The 23,425-nt window shown below is 36.9% G+C and overlaps 1 protein-coding gene across 8 annotated transcripts in view; it reads right to left on the reverse strand.

Moving 5' to 3' along the window:
- Positions 1-23,425, reverse strand: part of Rph (Rabphilin) — a 695,894-nt gene that overhangs the window by 24,263 nt on the left and 648,206 nt on the right. For 5 of the 8 annotated variants that reach the window (XM_090406051.1, XM_090406050.1, XM_090406052.1 and 2 more), the window contains one exon: positions 20,411-20,507. In XM_090406051.1, coding sequence (XP_090262177.1) covers positions 20,411-20,507 — 97 coding nt within the window. Of the gene's footprint in view, positions 1-20,410; positions 20,508-21,224; positions 21,321-23,425 lie in introns of those variants that run through there. The other 3 variants (XR_016549578.1, XM_090406055.1, XM_090406056.1) reach the window with 3 other exon arrangements.

The raw sequence follows: 23,425 nt of genomic DNA on the forward strand, positions 1-23,425 counted from the left end.
GTGTCATGCTGCTCTGAAATGTCGCATTTCAATGGGTTGTTAAATAATGTCAGTTGTGGCCGCATGTCACTGAAGTCAGAAAATTGCTTACTGAATTGCTCCAAAAGTTGGTCTAACATTGGCACAGAAAACTTGAAGTCAATGTCATGGCTTTCCTCCATCAACTCCCTGCAGGAAGGGAAAAACCTTCAGTCGACTTATGAACCCATCTAGGTGTCCAACTAAATCTGAGATTGTTTGGTTACATCCCTGTAACTTCACGTTGGGTTCAGTCACGTATGTGATGTCTGTTAGAAAGGCGAGTAAGCTGTTAAAATGAGGATCACATAGTTTTTGATTAGTTCTGTTTATCTTCTCGTGTTCCTCTAAAAACTGTTTTATTTCTTTTCTCAAAGCAAAAAACCGTTTCAAACAGTTCCCTCTGCTTAGCCTACATACTTCGTACAACACTAAATTGTCATATTCTACTTCCATTTCTGTCAGAAAAGAAAGAAACTTGCGGTGTGTCAAAGGCCCGATTTCCACCCTTAATTAGATTCATACGCTTCATTACAGTTTTCATAACATCCTCTATCTCCAGAATTTTACCACACAGAGCCTCCTGATGTATAATGCAATGTAATACAGGTCAATTGATTCCAGCCTTTCTTAGTAAGCCAACTAAGCCTGTTTGAGTACCACACATTGATTTGGCGCCATCTGTAGCTGTGAGATTGTTGATGTCACCAGTGCCATTTGCAACCTTTATAACTGCATCAGAAATGTCTTGACCTTTGGCTGTGTTATGCAATGACTCTAATGCTAGTAGCTCTTCATTAATAACAAAGTCTTTGGAAAACAGTTCGAATGAAAATTAGAAGTTGAGCTGTATCTGTTAGTTGATTCATCCAGAGCCAATGAGAAGTAAGCTGAATCTGTAATAACACTTTTTAATTTATTTAATATGTGAGAACCTATTTCCTCAACTATTTTTGTAACAGTTTGTTTTGATAGTGGGATGCTTTCAAACTCACTGGCAATTTTATCTTTCCCAAATGCATGTGCCATTTTCACAGAACAGTGTTTTACAAATTCACCATCAGATAATGATTTTTTTGCTTTGCTATCTCTGTGCTTACAACAAATGATGCCAAGAGTGAGCTTTTAATGTATTAATGTTGGTTTAGTAAAAATAAATTTCTGAGAACTAACCTTTCTCTTCAAATTATGTCAATTTTAGTAAGTACTTGACAACATATTCTTGGTATTTAGAGGCATGGTGCTGTATGTAGTGGTGTTTGAGGTTATATTCCTTGTGCACAGACAATAGTTGCAAACACACACAAGGCACTGTGGTTCGTTGTCGTTATTGTTTATAAACAGAAATTCATTTTCCCATTTCTCCTGAAATGACCTGTTTTCTTCACATATCTTATGTTTCTTACTCATAGTCCATAAAGGCTGAAGTAACTGACCAGGGGACACAAACTGCAACAATAACACTGTTAACTGTGAAACCGAGTCTCTGAAAACTGATCACTGTAACCATAGCAGAGCAAGTGACTTTCAATGATGCGTTACTCTGGAGTGCATAGAAATCGACTCCCACTACTACATCTCACACAGAGAAGCAGTAGATTTTATAAATTGAGTAATCTTTTTAAAGCAATTTTGATTCTGTGTTGAGATATAAATTGTTTCCATTATCAGAAACAATGAATATAACTAGAATATCAATCAGAAAATCTGCAGTCGAGAGTTATCAACTTAGTAATAGCTAAGTTGATAATACATATAATTTAATGTAGTTTTTATCCTGCAGCGGGCTGCACAAAATCATGTTACTGGTCGCATGTGTCCCGCAAGCCTGCTGTTGGCCACCTATGCTCTAGATCATGACTTTGATATGAAAGTCAAAACATTGGGAAATTAAAGTAATTATTCCTAACATGGTTTCTCCATAATTTTACTGAAAGGAATGCTGATCACCATGTAACACTAAAGGAAAGAGAATGAACATCAGTCTCAAGAATTAACAGACAGAGTCTCTAAGACACTTAGTGATTATGGAATAAAGATAAGAATTCACAAATGAAAAACGATGTCTTTTGGCAAAAAGCCTTTGGAAATTTCAGTTAACGACCCAACCAGCCAAGACGTATATATATGTCCAGGTTACTACAGATGCAAAGTGCATATTAAAATTGCAATGCCATTGATATTACATTGAAATATATGATGGATACAAAGTGTAGAGGAGTGATGTATTTTATCCATATTGACGGCGACGTGGTTAATGATTAAAAATTGGAAGAAGTACAAAGTTTCACTTACTTGGGATGTGTACAACATAGAAATGTCATGTCCAAACATGATATTAAAGCATGCACTGCTAAAACAACTATTGCCCTTCAGAGTTTACAGCCACTTTATTATTATTATTATTATTAATATTATCTGACCTCCACGGAAACAAAGAACTCATCACAGGAGGTCTATACACTCTCATGCCAAAGGATTATCAAACTTCCACACTCACCACACTTTCAGGCAATGCATTCCATGCACTAATAACTTGCCATGCAAAGAACCTGTTTCTCACTAACCTACTCATACCTTCCTAATATAGCTTCCATGAATGGCCTCTAGTTCTGCCCTTGTTGCCCTCTACTCTAGGAAATATCTTTTCTGAATTAATATGGTTACAACTCCTCACCAACTTATATGTCTCAATCATATTCTCTCCTATTCTTCTCTTTACAAGGCTCTGTAAGTTGCATTCCCTCCATCTCTCCTTGCATCTGATATTCCATAGACCTGACACTGAGTTAGTAAATCTTCTCTGGACCTTCTACAATGCATCCTCATCACCTCCTTGAAAACCAGGTGACAAAATTTGTGCACAGCATATGTGGCCTGATCAGGCCATATAGAACATTAACTAATTTGTTTTTGCATGCCAAAGTCCTCATTATTGCCAAAACTGGGATGTTCTTACAATTTTAGCAATGTGACCCCTAAACTTCAATTCTCAGTCCACCATCACTTCCAGGTCTCACATCTCCTCCACCTCTTCCCTACCAAATTTCAAGAACTTGCACTTAGCAACATTAAACTGAATGCTCCAATCATTTGCCCACATTAATTTTATGGCTCCAAATAGAGCAGATGTTGTGATACAATATCTGCTCTACTTCATAGTCCTTTCCAACTTTGCATCATTGGCGAATAGCTGCACATCTCCAGTTAAGCTGGTTCCAATGTTATTAAAACAAATCCTGGTGGCTTTCTTTCCACTAGTGACTTTCTTCTTTTTGATAGCACTTATCCCTATACAACCTGCTGATACCTGTCTAACAGCCAATCAGTATCCAACTAACTAGGCTGATATCTAGTCCCATCTGTTTCAGTTTAGCTACCAGCTTGTCATGTAGCAATCTATCAAAGGCCTTTGATGTGCCACACATGTATCACCTTTATCAAGTGAGTCTGTCACCTTGTAATACATAGCAGATTGCTGAAACATGACCCTCCCCCCTATCAAATGCATGCTGATCATCATAAAGCTGATCATTATGAATCCTAGTCTCACCAACTTTGCCAATAACTTAACAACACCCCCAGACACTCAGATTGGCCTATAATTTGTAGTCTTATCCCTCCCCACATATTTGTGAAGTGGAATAATTTTTCCCACCTTCCATTATTTTGGGACCCACCCTGGCACCTCTGGTGCAACTATTTAACACAAGACTCATGTTAAATAGTTGCACCAGAGGTGCTATTAATTCCAAAGAGCATTCCCTCACGACACGTGGTGATATACTGTCAAATCTTACTGCCTTATTAACATGAAGTTTACTTAATGTTTCATATACTTTCTACTCATTCACCATTAGTTCCTCTCCACAATACATTCTACACTCCAGCTTCTCCTGATGTTGCCTTCATGAGTAATAAATATCGAGGAGGAGGCTATAGTTAAATTTGAATAATTTAACTATATCCTCCTCACTGGTTACCAGTCTGCCAGCATCATCCTCCAATAGACATTTTTACTTCTGCTTGCCACATACTGAAAGAACTCACTAGGATTTTTCTCAGCTAACACAAGATGAATGTAGGTAATGATTAGTTGCTCATGCAACTAATCATTACCTACATTGATTTTGTGTTACCTCTACAGTGCTGCCTTCTTCCAGATTTCATGCTTTATTTCTTTGTTCATCCATTTTACTCCTACACTGTTTACTCTTTTCACCTTTGGGATATACTCAGATATTCCTGCTGTTCAATAGCTCTTTATCAATGGCGATTCTGTGTCTATATTCTTTGCACTCATCTCTTCTTTCTATGCTACAGCTCCTAGTTGTCTCCTATGCTTTCCGTAATCACCAGCCTTGTAGTTCCAAATAGATTATTTCTTTACAGAAGTTCTCATGTGAATTGCAATCTAGGTGATCACTTTATGAGTCCTCTTTTCAACTGGGAGAAGATTAGACACTCTATTCACAATCACATCCTCTGATGATATAACCAGATCTAAAACTCTTAACCCTTGTGTTCCATCCATTACATACTGCCTAAGATTGTTGTCCCTTAAGAACTCAAGAAAATCATTCTCCTTATTCCCTGATGCTATTTCCTCATTCTAATCAACGTTGCAGTAGTTGAACTCCCTTTGATAATGATCACCCTTTGTTTGCTCACTAAGCCAAATTGCCTATAGATTTCTTTGTCTCCACTCTCTGGCCTGCAGAGTATGCTCCCACTGAAGAGACCTCAATAAAGGTCGAAACTAGTCTGGGTAGTGGCCCTTCCCTTAATGCATAACATTAGACATATCCGCAAGGAGATGTGTTTTGCATTATAGGAGATACTGAGATAGGAGTGTTGGTAGCATGCTCCACCTTTGCAACGAGTTGCCCTGGTGTGTACCACCTTAATCCAGTCCTGAAGATACTTTCAGGCGCAAACTTTGTTTGCTCACACTTGGATAAAGGATTAAACTAAATTTATTATACTCTAACCAAGTGAAAAATAAACTTTCAACATCTTTCTCTAAATCCAGAGTAAATTATTAAAAAAAAAGGGTGGCACACCAATTGGCAATTCCTATAGGTAGAGATGACCTGCTAATGCTTCTGCCTGATATCTCCACTTGGGCCTGGCTCCCACTGAAGAGACCTCAATAAAGGTCGAAACTAGTCTGGGTAGTGGCCCTTCCCTTAATGCATAACATTAGACATATCCGCAAGGAGATGTGTTTTGCATTATAGGAGATACTGAGATAGGAGTGTTGGTAGCATGCTCCACCTTTGCAACGAGTTGCCCTGGTGTGTACCACCTTAATCCAGTCCTGAAGATACTTTCAGGCGCAAACTTTGTTTGCTCACACTTGGATAAAGGATTAAACTAAATTTATTATACTCTAACCAAGTGAAAAATAAACTTTCAAGAGTATGTAGAAGCAACACCCCACCAAATATCTCATTCTATCTACCTCCAATTCACACCATACTGTTTCCTTCAAAACCACTGCTACTCTTTTCTCCTCATATCTCAACCTTGTGGAGACATAATTCCCCTGCTATCATCAGCAGCAATTACCCTCCCTTCTTGCTTTTCCTATCTTCACAAAAAACATCATCTCTCCATTTTTATTCCCTTCAAGATGTCATTCTCATCCAACTATTTTTAGGCACAGAATGCAACAATTTCATCTCCCTTATTTATGACTTTCCTGGCATTCATAAATTAACCTAACAATTCATTTCTTGGTCAATAGCCAGTTCTACTCCTGCTGTCCCACACCTGTGACTTCTCCTCATCTGTTCCTGTCTGCTCATCTTTTACTCCACATAGCCTCCAAGACTCAGCCCCACGTATTCCTGGCCAGAGCTTGGTTTCCAGATTATGTAAAAAATAAAAATAAAAAAACCCTAGCCCATCCAGAAAATCTACTATAGCTTTACAAATAACCTTTTGTGATGGGAGGAACATAAAAAAAAAAAAGAAATTCAAGATCTTTGCTGTCCACTGCAACTCATCATTGTCATACCAGAGCAACACACAAACTTCTCTTCCCACTACACTGTTGTCTTTCACTGTCCACAATAATCTGCTGATATCCAATCTCATGTTCTTCCTATGCCCAACCAAATCATTCAACTCAACTACAACCACTAACTCCTTTGCATTTTTACTTCTTATATCTAGTGACTCAACTCTCCATTCATTCTCCCTCCTAGAAAACATACCTTGTGCACCCTCTCATCCACTACACCTTTTATGATAGAATCAACATATAGTACACTTGAGATATTTGCTACTGCTTTCTCTCTGCTATCTTTCTTTTTATTCTTTCACACTCTTCTGTTTGTATCCACCATATGTCTAGTTTCATCCTATACACACCTTATTTCATTCCTCATCTTAATCGTTTCATTCTTCAATTATTGTATTCCAGCAAGTGCTCTCGCTATTGCTTCATAAGTCCAACTTTCTTCCACAGTCACACCAGCCTCGTGGTTCATTATTCAGGCACACTTCTGTTTCCTTAATAATTAGCTCAGTTTTCCTTTTTTAATTATTTCCATATTCAAAATCACATTTTCTGTACTCATATTCTCATGCTCACTCTTCTGGCTATCATTCTTAGTCTTATATCCATCAATGACTTTTGCCTTTCATCTGGTATTCTTCACTCTATCTATCTATACAAATATGAGAATTGGACATTGCTAAAGGAAGATGAGAAAAGGCTACTGGCCTTTAAGATGAAGTGCTACAGAAAACTTTTGAGGATAACATACACAGCACACATAATAAATTATGAGGTTAGAAGGAAAATCTGCACCATTGCTAAAGGAAGAAAATACACAAGAAAATATCATAGCTAAAATATGTGGAAAACAGCTCCAGTGTCTTGGCCACATGACTAGATTTGATAGTTTACCTAAAACAGCACTGGAGTGCTTGACTTCTAGTAAAAAAAACACCAAGAGTGACCCAGAATCACCTCTATAGATAATATTAGAAAATATCCTAATTCTTTATTCTTTACCTTGTTAAGGAGATACCAAGGCAGAAACAATTGGAAAGACAATGTCAGGGCCATTACCTTTATTATTATTATTATTATTGCACCCTCCACCAGCAGACTCATCGTTGAAGGTTCATTTAACTGGCAACATATTTATCATACCAAACCTTAAAATCCTTAACATTCCATGCATTAAGAACATACTCTGGTAATCTGTTTCATTCATTGGCAATTCTCCATGTAAAAAATCTACTCCTCACACACCTCTTCACCACACTCTTATATAACTTCCAGGGATGACTTCTGGTTTTTCCTCTCTCGCCTTCTACTCTTTTTATTATCTCATCTAGGTTACTAGTAGCAAGACTTATATGTTGGTTAGACATAACTGGTAATTAGTTTACGGAATTAACAACGCATATAAAGTATATTAATTAAAGGTAACTTTAATGAATAACTTCTATATTTTGGCAACGTCACATTGCCATCTTCAGGAACATAAAGATATGGTATGTGCACTCAGGAACTAACACAAAGCAAATGAGGAAGAAAGCAAGAAACTAATATTGTTCCTAAAGTCCTAATGGTGCCCTCTGGCAGGCTAATTTGGTAGTCTTGACAGTTGGGCTGAAGTTCTCATAATGAAAGTCTCCCAAATTTGGGGCAGTTTCATGCACCCAAATTTGTTGAGGTTAGGAACGTTTTTTAGAGCTGCTGAAGATTCTTTGAATAATTTTTCGTATTTAAACTGCAATGAATTATTTTTGTTTTCTTCCAACGAATTTTATGGTGGGTATCTAAGGCATGGTCTGCCAGCCCAGAGCGGCTGTACTGGTGAAACCGGATGTAGTCTTGGTGTTCAGAAATCCTGATATTTGTTGTTCTGCCTGTTTGGCCAAAGTAGGACAGTTTGCAGCTGCAAGGGACCTGGTATACACCAGGTAGGTCTAGGGGAAGTGGTTGGTCTTTGGTAGAGCGGATAAGGGATGCCAACTTTTTATATGGTCTGTAACAGGAAGTAAGGTCATATTTTTTGAGGATATTGGTTATTTTCTCAGAGGTGCCCTGGAATGTAGGGGATGGTGATAGACTTGGTGTAATCTTTATTGTGGAGGGGGGGTTGTGGTTTACAGGTTTTAGTATTTTTTGGATTTTTTTGGGGTTATAGCCATTGGCTAAGAAAGTGTTGAGGATGTGGTTTAGTTCAATAGTCAGGGTCTTGTCATCTGAGCAGATTAATTTTGCCCTGTTATATAGTGTTTTTATCACCCCATATTGTTGTGAGAGGGGGTGGTGGGATTGCTGGTGAATGTATCTGCCAGTGTGGGTGGGTTTTCTGTAAACAGAGAAAACCAAAGATCCATCAAGCTGGCGGGTGATTCAAATGTCTAGGAAGGGGAGGGTGTTGTTTTCCTCTTTTTCTAAGGTGAACTGGACTCTGGGGTGTTGGTTGTTTAAGTGTGCTAGGAAGGAGTGGAGTGTGTCTGAGCCATGTGGCCAAATAGCAAACACATCATCCAAATAATGAAGCCAAATAGTGGGTTTTTGTGGGGTGGAGTTTAAGGCTTTCTCTTCAAATGTCTCCATAAAGAAATTGGCCAAGGGTGGGCAAAGTGGTGAACCCATGGCTGTCCCCTCTATCTGTTTGTAGAACTTTCCTTGCCAAACGAAATAGCCTGAGTTCATTGTGAACTGAAATAGGACTGAGATATCGGGAGGAAACTTGGCTTGGATGAGCTCAAGAGTTTCTTTGAGTGGGATATTAGTGAATAGGGAGGAGACGTCAAAACTGACCATTATGTCAGTGTGTTGGAGTGTGAGATTTTCTATACTGGCTTTAAAGTGGGCTGAGTTTTTTATGTGTGATGGTGTGTTGCCAGTGTAGTGTGTGAGCGTTTTGGCTAAATGTTTGGCTAATTTATATGTGGGGGAATCAATGCCATCCACTATGGGACGCAATGGCACATTTTGTTTATGTATTTTTGGGAGTCCATATAATCGGGGGGGGTCTAGAGTTATAAGGTTTAAGTTTGTTGGTGACTTCCACAGGCCAAGAAGTGACTTTCTTAAGGAGTCTGTGGATAGTTCTAATCTGAGAGCTGGTCGGATTATATTGAATATAATCCGACCAGCTGGATGGCATTGATTCCCCCACATATAAATTAGCCAAACATTTAGCCAAAACGCTCACACACTACACTGGCAACACACCATATCTCAGTCCTATTTCAGTTCACAATGAACTCAGGCTATTTCGTTTGGCAAGGAAAGTTCTACAAACAGATAGAGGGGACAGCCATGGGTTCACCACTTTCCCCACCCTTGCCCAATTTCTTTATGGAGACATTTGAAGAGAAAGCCTTAAACTCCGCCCCACAAAAACCCACTATTTGGCTTCGTTATGTGGATGATGTGTTTGCTATTTGGCCACATGGCTCAGACACACTCCACTCCTTCCTAGCACACTTAAACAACCAACACCCTCCCCTTCCTAGACACTTTAATCACCTGCCAGCTTGATGGATCTTTGGTTTTCTCTGTTTACAGAAAACCCACCCACACTGGCAGATACATTCACCAGCAATCCCCCCCCCCCTCACAACAATATGGGGTGATAAAAACACTATAACAGGGCAAAATTAATCTGCTCAGATGACAAGACCCTGACTATTGAACTAAACCACATCCTCAACACTTTCTTAGCCAATGGCTATAACCCCAAAAAAATCCAAAAAATACTAAAACCTGTAAACCACAACCCCCCCTCCACAATAAAGATTACACCAAGTCTATCACCATCCCCTACATCCAGGGCACCTCTGAGAAAATAACCAATATCCTCAAAAAAATATGACCTTACTTCCTGTTACAGACTATATAAAAAGTTGGCATCCCTTATCTGCTCTACCAAAGACCGACCACTTCCCCTAGACCTACCTGGTGTATACCAGGTCCCTTGCAGCTGCAAATTGTCCTACTTTGGCCAAACAGGCAGAACAACAAATATCAGGATTTCAGAACACCAAGACTACATCCGGTTTCACCAGTACTGCCGCTCTGGGCTGGCAGACCATGCCTTAGATACCCACTATAAAATTCGTTGGAAGAAAACAAAAATAATTCATCGCAGCAAGTTTAAATACGAAAGATTATTCAAAGAATCTTCAGCAGCTCTAAAAAACGTTCCTAACCTCAACAAATTTGGGTGCATGAAACTGCCCCAAATTTGGGAGACTTTCATTATGAGAACTTCAGCCCAACTGCCAAGACTACCAAATTAGCCCGCAAGAGGGCACCATTAGGACTTTAGGAACAATATTAGTTTCTTGCTTTCTTCCTCATTTGCTTTGTGTTAGTTCCTGAGTGCACATACCATATCTTTATGTTCCTGAAGATGGCAATGTGACTATGCCAAAATATAGAAGTTATTCATTAAAGTTACCTTTAATTAATATACTTTATATGCGTTGTTAATTCCATAAACTAATTACCAGTTATCATCTAGGTTAATCTGATAAAATCCTCTCACTAACTTAAATGTCTGTATCATATCACCTCTTTTCCTCCTATTGACCAAACTCTGCAATCCACATTTTTTTAACCTCTCTCTTTCCACAGCCAGCAGTCCAAACGTCCTGATCTTGTCTTAGTTACTCACCTCTGGACCCTATCCAATATCTCCACAGCACACTGAAAACCAGGTGACAATAGTCCTAGTGTAGTTTGACCAGTGCTTTATACAGTGGCACAACCACTTATTTATCTGACATATTATAGTACTTCTTATCATAGCAGCACTATGATGTGCAGCCTTTTGCAACTTTTCAATATGGCTTCTAAACTTCAGTTTACTGTCAACCATCACTGCCAAATCTCTAATCTCATCCACTTCCTGCAGTATGGTGCCATCAATATAATACACAGCCTTATATTTCTGCACTCCAAAATGCAACACCTTGCACTTATTGATATTAAAAGTACAACCCACTCCTTTGTCCAAGTCAGTCTATTCAAATCATCCTGAAGGGAATTAAATTAACATCAGCAGTGCTACTTATAATTCTTCCTAACTTTGCATCATAAGCAAACAACTAAAGATCTGCACTCAGTCCACAGGATATATCATTTACAAACAATTATATTCTTGATTTAATCTTTCATCCAAGTATAAGTGCTGTTAATGATTGCAGAGGAATTTTGTCAACAAATTATGCAAGTTGATAGTGCATGCACAAGTTTTGAATCTGTGTGGTGTGAAGTTGAAATTAACAGGCTAGTGTGTCTGATAAGATGCTGTTATAGGCCAAGGAACGTAGAGAATACTGACTGAAATGTTCAGGCAAATTGGTTGGGTATGTAAAAAGAAGGTGATCCTGATAGGAGATTTTAATTACAGGAATATAGAATGGAAGGAGGAAATAGTGTTTGGGAACAAGGAGAGTGAGTTCGTTGAATTTCTGAGAGATAAATATCTTAAGCAGCATGTGACTGAAGCACCCAGATGCTTTAATGTTTTGGATTTGGTAATAACTTCACAAGATGATGATGTTAATGAGGTGATGACACTGCTGCCAGTTGATGAGAGTGATCATGAAGTACTTGTTTGGGAATTGGTGAAACAAGAAAAGGTTACTACTACAAATGGATATATGTAGAAGTGATTACAGGAAGCTCTGTAGTGAGTTAGCATCAATACGTTGGGTAGATGAGCTGAGCAGAAATGATGACTACAGTGCATGGTAATTCACAAGGCAGTGTATGACACAAGCAATGTATAACTGCATACCAAGGATTAAGTGAGTAAATAGAGTAGGCATGAAATGGATGAACGGTGAAATCAACTAAGTTGTGTTAGAAAAGAAAATGCTGTGGAGGAGGAACAAGACACTTGGTGGTGATTGCATCCATGAAGAGTATAAAGTGCAGGCTAGAAAGATGAAGAGCATGATAAAGAAAGTAAAGGTGCAATATGAGAGGAGATTAACTGGTCAGGCCAAGGATAACTCTAGGGAATTATTTTGCTATATGGCAAGCAAGAGAAAGAATAATTATGGCAGGCTGACACTGGCAGATAGTCATGGCAGGAGAATAACAGTTGGAAAGGATATAGTGGAATTATTGAACAAGCATTTTATCAGTGTATATCATACTGGCGTAAATAATGTGGTGCAACATACAGAAGGGAAGCAAGTATTAGGAGAAATGGAAGTGAAAGAATTAGAGGTGTATCAGTGTTGCTTGGATTGGATGTTAATAAGGCTGTGGGAATGGATGACATATCACGACATGTTCTTAATGAATGTGCACAACAGTTGTCTATGCCTTTAACCAGGTTATTTAATGAAAATCTTGCAGTGGGTAGGGTTCCTAAAGAGTGGAAAGAAGGCAAAATAGTAGTACCACTCCACAAGCATGGTTCTAGGACAGAAATTTCCAATTATAGACCAGTGCATAACTGTAGTTGAGGTCAAGGTGTTGAAGAGATTGGTTAGGAATATAATACAGGATTGGGTTGATGGACATGGTATTCTTTATGATGACAACCATGGATATGTGAAGAACAGGTTCTGATTATTGCAATTTACTTGCATTTTATGATAGGGTAATGAGTGTGTTAGATAAGGAAGAATCATATACAATGATATTCTTGGATTTTGCAAAAGCATTTGATAGATTATCACATGATAAATTGTTATACAAGCTACCAAGGTTGGAAATAGATAGTATACTGGTTAGATGGATCAGAGACCGACTCTCTAAATGATACCAGCAAGCTATGTATGATGGAGCAGTGTCTCAAAAAAGGGAGGTATCCAGTGGCATGGTTCTGTTCTTAGGTCCATGCTGTTTAACTTGTTTTTAAATGATATACAGTAATCCCTCAATTAATGCACCTCCGATTAGTGCATTTTCGATTAGTGCGTCATTTTTTTTTCGATACCCAAATTCGATTAGTGCACCTCTAAAATTTGATTAGTGCGCCTATATACATCTTAAAAATAAACGTTACAGATTTTAAAAATTTTCTATCTATGCATTTTTATGGCTAACTATTTTAAAAAATCACTCACCAGAATGAAATAATTTAGTTACAGATTTAAAATATTTTACAAAGTTATTTTTAATGGTATACTATGTTCCAAATTTTTACCGCCAAAATTTATGTCATCTGCTATAGTATGCTCACAGATTTGAGACCATTCGACACTTTTACACATGTCACAAAAAGGAGAATCCATTCCGATAATAGGGTAGTCAATCTATCTTCTGGGATGAGTTGTTTATTATTACACATTGGAAAATTACCTTCTCTTTTATGATCATTGTAGTTTTTAAAGTGGTAACTATTTTGCTTGTATAACAGTTGGGACATTTTATCTATAAAGCACATGATTTCGTGTGTTGGCGACCAATTCGTATGTCCTTCATTTCTTTCTCCCCTTCAATGATAACGTCCAAGAGTTAATTAAATCTCATTCTGAAGAATTGAGTGATTCCGACCTGCTAAATTTAGATGCACAGCGGGGAAGATCCTGAAGAATATGAAGAAAATTTAACCACTGATAGTCAGCCAAAAGAGATTTCACAGAAACAATTTGAAAATATTTTTCTTACAATTGAAGTTTTTAAGCAGCAAGGCTTAGAGGCTGACCCTGATGAAGAGAGAAGCAGTAAAATTTGCAGAAGAGTAGAAGAGACAATAGGGCCATACCATCGGTTGTATGAAAAAAATAAACAAAATGCCCAGCAAAATACATTAGCTCAATTCTTTGTTAAGAAGTAGAATAATAAAATTTATATTCTGAATATATTTTATTGTCTTTCAGCTTCATGGTTTTCCTTTAACTAGGCCCTGAGACATACCATAATTCTTTTATAAAAAATTAAGGTTCAAAAAAGAAATTTGAGGAAAGAATTATATTTTTTCCCATAGGTTATTATATTAGATTAGTGCATTTTCGATTAATGCACCTGTTTTAAAGAATGCATTAGGTGCACTAATCGAGGGATTGCTGTATCATGTGGATTGACTAGGGATCTTCAGTGTTTGCTGATGATACAAAGTTAGGGAGAATTATAAGTAGCACTGCTGATGTTAATTCCCTTCAGGAAGATTTGAATAGACTTTGACTTGGACAAAGGAGTGGGATTGCAGTTTTAATATTAATAAGTGCAAGGTGTTGCATTTAGGTGTGCAGAAATATAAGGCTATCTACTATATTGACAGTACTGTACTGCAGGAAGCAGATGAGCTTTGGGAGTGATGATTGACAGTAGATTGAAGTTTAGAAGCCATATTGAAAAGTTGCAAAAGGCTGCACATCGTAGTGCTGCTATGATAAGAAGTACTCTAACATGTAGGGGATAAGGAAATGGTTGTGCCACTGTATAAAGCACTGGTCAGACCACACTTGGACTATTGTGCTCAAATTTGGTCACCTGGTTTTCAGTGTGGTATGGAAATATTGGAGAGGGTTCAGAGATGAGTGACTAAGACAATATCAGGACTTGGGAATGTTGGCTATGGAGAGAGTTTGAAGAAATGTGGATTTCTGAAATTGGTGGATAGGACTAAAAGAGGTGATATGATAGAGACGTTTAAGTTATTGAGAGGATTTTATTGGATTAATCCAGATGAGATTATAAAAAAAATAGAAGACGAGAAAGGAAAAACTAGAGGCCATCCCTAGAAGTTATGTAAGAGTGTGGGGAAGAGGGATGTGAGGAGTAGATTTTTTTACATGGAGATTGTTTTGCATCTGGAGGATGCAATAATAATAATAATTTTTTTTTTGTACAGTAAATTAATGACATATGGCCCCCAATGTGAAGTAGAACAGTGGCATCGAAAGCAACATTGTTGAAGGAATTCAACAATGGACTTCGTGCAGCACCATGCCTGTGAAATGTACTCATTATTGAAGGTGAATGGACTTTGGTTCAAAAATAAAAGTGGTGAGAGAGTGTGCCAAAAATGTTACAAAACAAGTCAGAAGTGTAGGTGCAAAGATTAGCAACGTTAGAAACGCTGTTAGAATGCATTACAAAGTGAGAGAGTTAATTGTTTCGGGCAACAAAAGATTTGAAAGAAGACAGGTATGGCATGAATGAGGATGAAAAACAGTTACCGAAAAAAGAGACGAGTGAGAGAGTTAAGATTAGTGAGTCAGATAAGAGTGCCACAATATGGCAGTGGGATTTGCAGAGTGCGCAGTGAGTCTGATGGATGAAAACTATCAACTTATACAGGGTGGATGGTTGCACATGAGTAGATTGGTGTTGGGAGTCTGGAAAAAGTGTCACTGCACGAAGTGATATTGGAGGTGTAAAATTAGGGAAACCAGATCTATTGGGGATAAGTCGTTAAGTGAGTCCATAGGTATCTTCGGACTCACTATGATATCAATGAGGCAAGTGAGTGTGAGAATGTACAAAAAATGCCTAAGATAATATAATTGGCATAGGGAGGGACTAATGTGCTTTATGTGCACTAATGCCAGGAGCAGTGGAACAAGGGGAAGGAGTTTACGGCATTGGCTAATTCCTTTAGGCCAAAGTTTATTGGCATTGGTGAGAGGTGGCTGACAGAAGATGATACAGTTTTAATAGAATAGCATGTGAAGCATATAGTCTTTTCAGTGAGGATAGAGAGAAAAGAATGGGTGTTGGGGAGGTAATTTTGACGACGACAGCTGATGAACTATCAGCAGCTATTGTCATATATACAGCCAAAGAGAGTAGATATTCAGCTGGAAGTGAGTAAGTGAAAATAGTACATTTAAAGATATCTGGCAGGATACAGAGGTCAGCAGACATTCCTCTAGGAATAAAACTAGAGGATGAACATCCTAATAAAATGATAATTTAACAGCTCTATTACATCATTCCCACCTGACTACTTTCTCCACCTAGCAAGGTCATCTATTCACAATTATTTCTCCTCCTACAGGGGTATACTGAAAGAACTCCTTGAGATTTTCCCTGAATTTTCCCTGAATTAGAATATGAGAAGAGGCAGTATTAGCCTCTTCTCATATTCTAATTTTTCTCTCCTTACTATATTAGTTATCTTACTATGAGTCTCATCTTCTCATGCAACTGTTCACCACATCTCTCTCTTTTCATCTGCTATTCTTGGTTGATTTCCCTGGTCATCCATTTTACTCCAAATCTCTATCTTCTTCACTCAAGGTATGCAGTCTGCCATTGCTATTAACAAATATTTCTGAACTAGTTCATGTGCAGTACTGACTGACCTTTCTTCCTTCAAATTCTTTCATCCACTGTACTACATCAAGCACTAGGCTCTCAGTCTACAAGATATTTGTCATATAACTCCATATAAATTTCTTCCTTCTTAACACTTCTGTGAGTTTATTCATTCTCCAAGTCAGGAGAATGAATAAACACGGTCACTATCACCAAATGAGGATAAGTATATCTGATTGTGATATTCCAGTCACAATCAGATCCTCCGATGCTATGACCAAGTCCAAAATCCTAGATCCTTGTGTTCATTCCATGTTGCCTAGGACAGCTGTCCATCAAGAAGGCCAAAACTTCAGTTCCTTTAACACTATATGTTGGCTCTTCTGTCTAGTTTATATTGCTATATAAACTAGTATATATTACCATAGTTGGAAGCTCCCCATAATGATCACTCACTTTGCACTTGCTAAGCTAATTTGTCTAAACATTTCCTGTTCATCACCATCTATATTCCCTGGTCCATGGCAACATCCCATTAAATATCTTGTCTTATAAATATCTACCTCACACCCTATACTCTGAAAGTCATCAGTACCATTTTCCCTCAGATTTGCTGCTGTGAGAAGGCCCAATTCATCTCTTACCATAAGTCATCACCTTGTTTACCTTCCATATCTGCCAATATATGCGTGCCTTTCAATTTCTATCCTTATCAGGACATCCTCCTCTGTCTTTGCTGATACCAAAAATTTTCAGACAGGCTGAGCAATCAATGTCACAAACTCATTGCCTTTATTCCTAAATTACTCCTGGTATTTGCATATAAAAAAAACCAATGCAGCATAACTATTATTACTCTTCATATACGCCACATGGCTCTGCAATATAGTGTACACTCTCTCTCTCATCTTCCAAATCACTACTCCCAAAAATGAGGCCATTCCTGCTGTCCAGCTATGATATGTTCTTCAGCTGGTGGTTATTGGCATGCAATCTCTCAATGCACCCTCCTCAACTCGTTCTTCATGCCTTCAACAATGTGGGTGTGGTAGGAAGGAGTGAGAGAGCAAGAGAAAGAGGAAGGCAGGAGAATGGGAGAGACGGAAAGAGAGGTGATAAGAGAAAAAGTCAATGATGCAAAATGTGCAATGCAGGCATGGGGGAATGATAGAGAGCATGGTGAAAATGTGGATGAAATTATAGGTGGTTGATAAGAATGATTGAGAAGTGACATGAATTGTGAAACAAGAGACTGGAAATTGATGTTAGTGACTGCAGCAGAAAAATATGACAGCAAGATAGTGATTGTGTTGCCCTGGTATGATAATGTGGAGTGCTGAAGAAGAGCAGTGACAAGAAGATAAATAATGAGATGATAGCAAGAAATGTGTAAGAAGAGGGAGATCTAGAATATATGGATTGTAGGGAGCTACATGCAAGAGGTGAAATGTTTAAATGCAGAAGAGGATGCAGGCATTTGGCAAGCCTGTTGTTTTCTGTGCAATGTTAGGTCAAAGAAACTAAATCTACCAGGATGTTTAATCCTTTATCCAAGTGTAAGCAAATTTGCATTGAAATATCTTCAAGACTAGGCTACTGGTATATAATGGCTAATGACTTCACATTAATTGCCTTAGTATCCCATAATGCAAAACATACATCCTTTTGGGTGTGTCTAATGCTATGCATTATGGGTAGGGCCACCACTCAATGTGAAGATACTTCATTTGCAAACTTGTTTGCTTACAGTTGGAAAAAGGATTAAATAAGAATATAATTTTTTGGCAACTTCAATTTAACTGATATCTTATAGCAACATCTAGGTAAATATTTCATCCCATTCATCCTATTTTCCACTATTCTGCCTCAAAATCACTGTCATGGCTCCCTACTCTCTTACAAATTTGCCTTTTGCAGGCTTAAATTTGCTGCTGTCATCACTAACCCTTCCCTGTTGTCATTCCTATTCTCAAGAAATCATCATACCATACATCTGTATCTCGATCAGGATATCATCCTCATCCAAATATATCTCACTTATTCCAACAATTTTTAGGTGATGAAATCAATCATTCGATGCAACAACTTATTCCTCATACTCCTTATTTTGTATATGAATTTTAGTGATTCATTTCTTGGTCTATAACCAATCTTGCCCATGTCACTTCTCAGATATAATCATCCCCATCTACTCTTGTCTGTTCCTCTTCTTCACCACTTATTGCATAAATTTCTCCATATTCAAATTTTATTAGTGAAGTTAACATCATCATCAGAACCACAATGAGAATGATTTCAAGGTCAGAATTTAGAACTATGGAAGAAGATATGAGTCAGTCACAGGTTGAAGCTAGGTAACTGGAACCCAGTTGATTCTAGTTACCTAGCTTCTGGTAACTGGAACCAACTGAGGCTTCTAAACTAATGTCCAGTCCTCATCTTCATGTAGATTAGTATTGAGGTATGTATTTCTACCTCAATGCTGAGTGAACAAACATGTTCATCGTATGCCATGGATTGCATGTCACATGCTGAAAACAAAAATACCTGAAAACAACAATACCTGTAATACAAGAGAAATGAAGAAATGGATTCTTCATTTCTCTTGTATTACAGGTATCCCTTGCCATGGGATTTCATTAACGCGGCGAAATTAATTGTGACAATCCCTTCATATACGCGGCAAGAGTTTTGATTAATGCGCCTATACCCTGCAGAGCTCGCAGCTGATCTGACAGATACATGCAAAATGTTTAATATAAATATTCTTACACAATTCAGTGTATAGCTTGGAGGTCATGAGTAGCTGTGCATTGATATGTTACGATTGATATTCCGCACTGTTTTTTGCTGTCAGTTTGGTTTAACACATGTTATGTAAAGGTTTGTGATTTTTGACAATAAATTGTAGCTGAGAGATACCGCGACCTCTGATGTCAGTATAGTATGGTTTATTTATTTTTTTTATTCTTTGTTCAATAATTTCTAGATTGTAATGGAAAATAAATAAACCATCAGGTATTACTGAAATAGAGAACCGAAGGCTTATTTATCGTACATGTCCTCTAGGAGATGTGCTTTACATCATGGAAAATACTAAGGAAAGTGATCTGGAGTTTACTCCACCTTTACTACGAGTTGCCCATAAGGTTGCTTATGCTTGCATCCGCCGAAACTTTTAGTTTCTATATATTCGGCACGAAACTCTTGTAGTTTCTATATTCGGCTATGAAATAATGTTGGATTCAATATCCACTTGATTTGTACCATCATGTATTATATTTGCAGTGTTTTTTCTTTATGTTTTATTGCATTTTAGCACATACTAGTAATGAATGTATCTCTCAGATATACCACAAACTACGCTGCAATTTTTACCACTGTGAACTCCGCAGTGTTATATTTACCATGCAAAAACATGCAAGCCTCGTGGCATGAGCATCATGACATCATTATGCAGCTTCCTACGAATTATTAACACAGTAATCGATCATGGACGAATTGTAATCGTTCCCATTGATTATTAGATTTGATTAACACGATTTTGATATACGCGGCAACATCGAGGGATTAATTAACCTCGTTAATCGAGGGATACCTGTACATTATAATCCATTGATTCCAGTGTGTAAAAAAATTTTCTGAAAAGCAGGTTTCTGTCAATGCCTGAATGATAATTATATTTCATTTATTTCTTAAAAGGCATGATATACATTTAAGGTTTAATTTCTTCATGTCAGTGACAGTAAAGTTGCAGTAACTTATCACCCTTTTCTGAAGGTCATAGGGGGAAAATGAACATTCTAAAAGTTTCATTACCAGAGGGATTATATGAGTAGCCTTCATTGGGTTTCACAATTTTGAAATTTGAAACCTATTTTAAAATTTAAATATCAAAATTCAAAATAAATTTTGAAACTTGTTTTATATTTACACCTACTTAAAAAAGAAGCCAATTAACCATCCTACCAGCTATGATATGTTCTTGAGCTACTTTTATTATATTTACTATACATCATGTTGGATATTAATGAACCATAGCCAAATTGTCATTCATTAATATTCAAATATGCAAGCTTTTCTGAATATTAATGCCCTGCAACATGTTAAAAGAAGAATTTTCCATTATGAGTAATGTAATTTGCTATCTGCCTATTAAACCATATAATTAGTTACCAATATAGTCATCAGTCTTGCCATAATCTTTATCCCATAATGTAACTTCCAAAGTTTTCTTGTTCATTTCATGAGGTTTAATTTCAAACACAAATTCCTGAAATACAAATAAACTGCATTTATTTATAGTGTAATTTTTAGGATGATGGTTTATAACTTAAAACTAACAAACAAACAAAAAAAAAACTGCATTTTTAAGTGATGCATGCACCTGAACACTTGAACTCTCACACACTCTCTCTCTCTTGCATTTTAATTTATGCATATTTGTTGGCATGGGTATCATGGTTGCTTTCTGGCCAACAGACTGTGGGTATGGATGTTGGCAAAAGTCTTTCAGGTGGTAAAACCTGAAGCAAGTTGAAAAAAAAATCATGTTTGGTCTCTAGATCAAGAGAACCAGATTATCTAACCCATAGTATGTGCATAATAAGAGATGTATGATAAGTTTATAACCTTTAGTGGATAGGATTTATTTATTTTCTTTTTTATTAGTATGATTAAAACACTTAATCATACTAATTAAGTGTTTTAAATTAGTATAGAAATACTAATTTCTAATTATGTTGTTTAATTTTCAGAACACAGAATTATAAGTAAATAATTATTTATTGACTTATTGCTGATATTTCACTGGTGTTATAACCAGCACAAAAACACAGTTTGTCACAGTATGCGAGACTACAACAACATGGTGTAACAAAAGGACTAGTTTAACAAAATTGTAGCAACAACACAAAGACTAAAGTCCTAATTAGGCACCCTCTATCTAAAAATTAATTTAAAAAAATTATATATTGTTGGAACGTCCTACCTAACTGACTGACTGATCCATTTTTGTTGGTTTATTAATCTTATCTTTACCTCCTCAAATTCCGTTTCTCTTCAATAGTTGTTGATTGATGCTCATCTGAATATAAAGAAATTTATATTATACTGCCACCCTATATTCAGATTAGTCTAAACAATATAAAGGAATCAATCATCAACTATACTTATATTATTACTTTATCTTCAGGCCGAGATTATTAATTGCAACTTCTGTAAAGGTCCGATTAATTTTATGAGCAGTGCAATGAAAGAAAATCAGGCAAACACCAAGTTTAACTCAACAAAAGAAAACATTTAATGTGGAAAAGTACAATATATACATTTAAGTATAACTATCTGCAAAAGGTTATCCAATTAAAATATAAGAATTCACATTCATACATTAATAACTTCTCAATTAGGTTTGAGGATCATGACTAATGTTAACAATTGTTAATTCACAAAGCATTAGTATTTCTCTGACATATTTCACTCTAACCAATTGGATGTATCTTATCATAAATATATTAGCTCAGTTTAAAGTATTCAGAATAATTACAATCCATAAATTATCAAACATTCATTTATCAGTTCTTTATGTTCAGTCAATCAAGTTGAAAATAGTTCTTAAAAGTTCGACCTTCCAGATGTTATAATAATTAATCTTATGACAGGCTACACTTTATTCTTTCTCAGTCAGCTAACATATGATAGAACAACATGACACTTATTATTTGGAGGGGAAAGTACTTCAGTACGTCTAACATTCGACCATTAATCGACATAACACCACATCTAAGGTTAAAATATATCCGACGGAGTTAACAGTTTTAGCTTCACAGGTTACAAAAAGGACAACTCTTACCGGGTTACTGCTTCTACACATCGAATTCACAAAGGCACATTTGAAATTCTTGTAGACTCTTACTTTATGGCTACACAATTCTAAAGAAATCTTCCACTATAATAACTGAATTATAGACACAGAAATATACAAGTTTTGATGCACTAGGTTTCAGTTATCTACTAATTCCTTATTTTCTTTTATGTATTAAGTTCGGTTCTGCACTATACTTCCACAAACCACATGGAAAATATTGTAGTATCAGAACTCCCATAGAAGTAATTCACGATGCCTATTAATTCCCGGTCCTTTCCCCAGTCGATTTACGGTATACATCCCTTCTCCTTCTGTCACACACAACTGGTCTCTATGCTATCTCTAAAGCTTCTCCCTTACTTACTTTCATTTTCCGATCAACATACGTTCCTTCTTCCCGCAAAAATCCGGTTCTAACCAGTTCAGCTTATATCCACTGGCTTCTCTGTATATACACAGTAGCTCATGTTCTCCGCACAAGCTAACTAAAATAAACTCCGTTTCTCCTTCTGCAGCCAATCAGAAGAATTACATAAAATCACTCTTACATACAGAAATAAAAAGATATATCACAATTTATATAATATACATTTAAACTTACATATACACAGTTTCTTATAATAAATTTTACAGAATAAACTAAACAAAATGAATGACATATTTATATAAAGTCTTTTCATTATTATTACATATTCTAAGATTAAATAATTAATAACAAACAAAACTCAAAGCATTTATATGAATAATATATTACAAGCAAGAGACTAACAACAAATAATATTTACAGGTCTTGCTTATGACATGGTAGATTATGTTAAATGTGAATGAAGTATTAAAACATATAAAATATCTTCATTCACAATTTAACAATATATATATGTTAAAGATGCCAAGCTATTTTAAACCTGGTTTTACTCCATTTCCCAAGTAAGCAAACAGACAAATAAGTCAACTTTGCGCCTGGATGGAATGCAAGTCTAGGTGACCTGCAAAGTAGTGCAACTCGTGGTAGAGGTGGAATAAGCTCTAATCACTATTCTTAATATTTACCCTTAATGCCAAGCCCATCTCCTTGAGGAGATGTATGATGCTATGCATTAAAGGCAAGGGGCCACTACCCAGACCGGTTTCGACCTTTATTGAGGTCCATCGGTGGGAGCCAGGCTTAGAAATACCAAGGTTAAGTAATTATTATTATTATTACGGGCGACTCCAGGGAGTCCTTAGACTCATCGAGGGAGGCCCTAAACATCATGTCAACACAACTATTCGACATTCTCACAGTATCTATCATACCTTGCCTTGAACTCGCTCACTGTCATAGC

The sequence above is a fragment of the Typopeltis vanoorti genome, chromosome 16 (assembly GCF_054136105.1).
Source record: "Typopeltis vanoorti isolate ZY-2024b chromosome 16, IOZ_Tvanoo_1.0, whole genome shotgun sequence".
Lineage (NCBI taxonomy): Eukaryota > Metazoa > Arthropoda > Arachnida > Uropygi > Thelyphonidae > Typopeltis > Typopeltis vanoorti.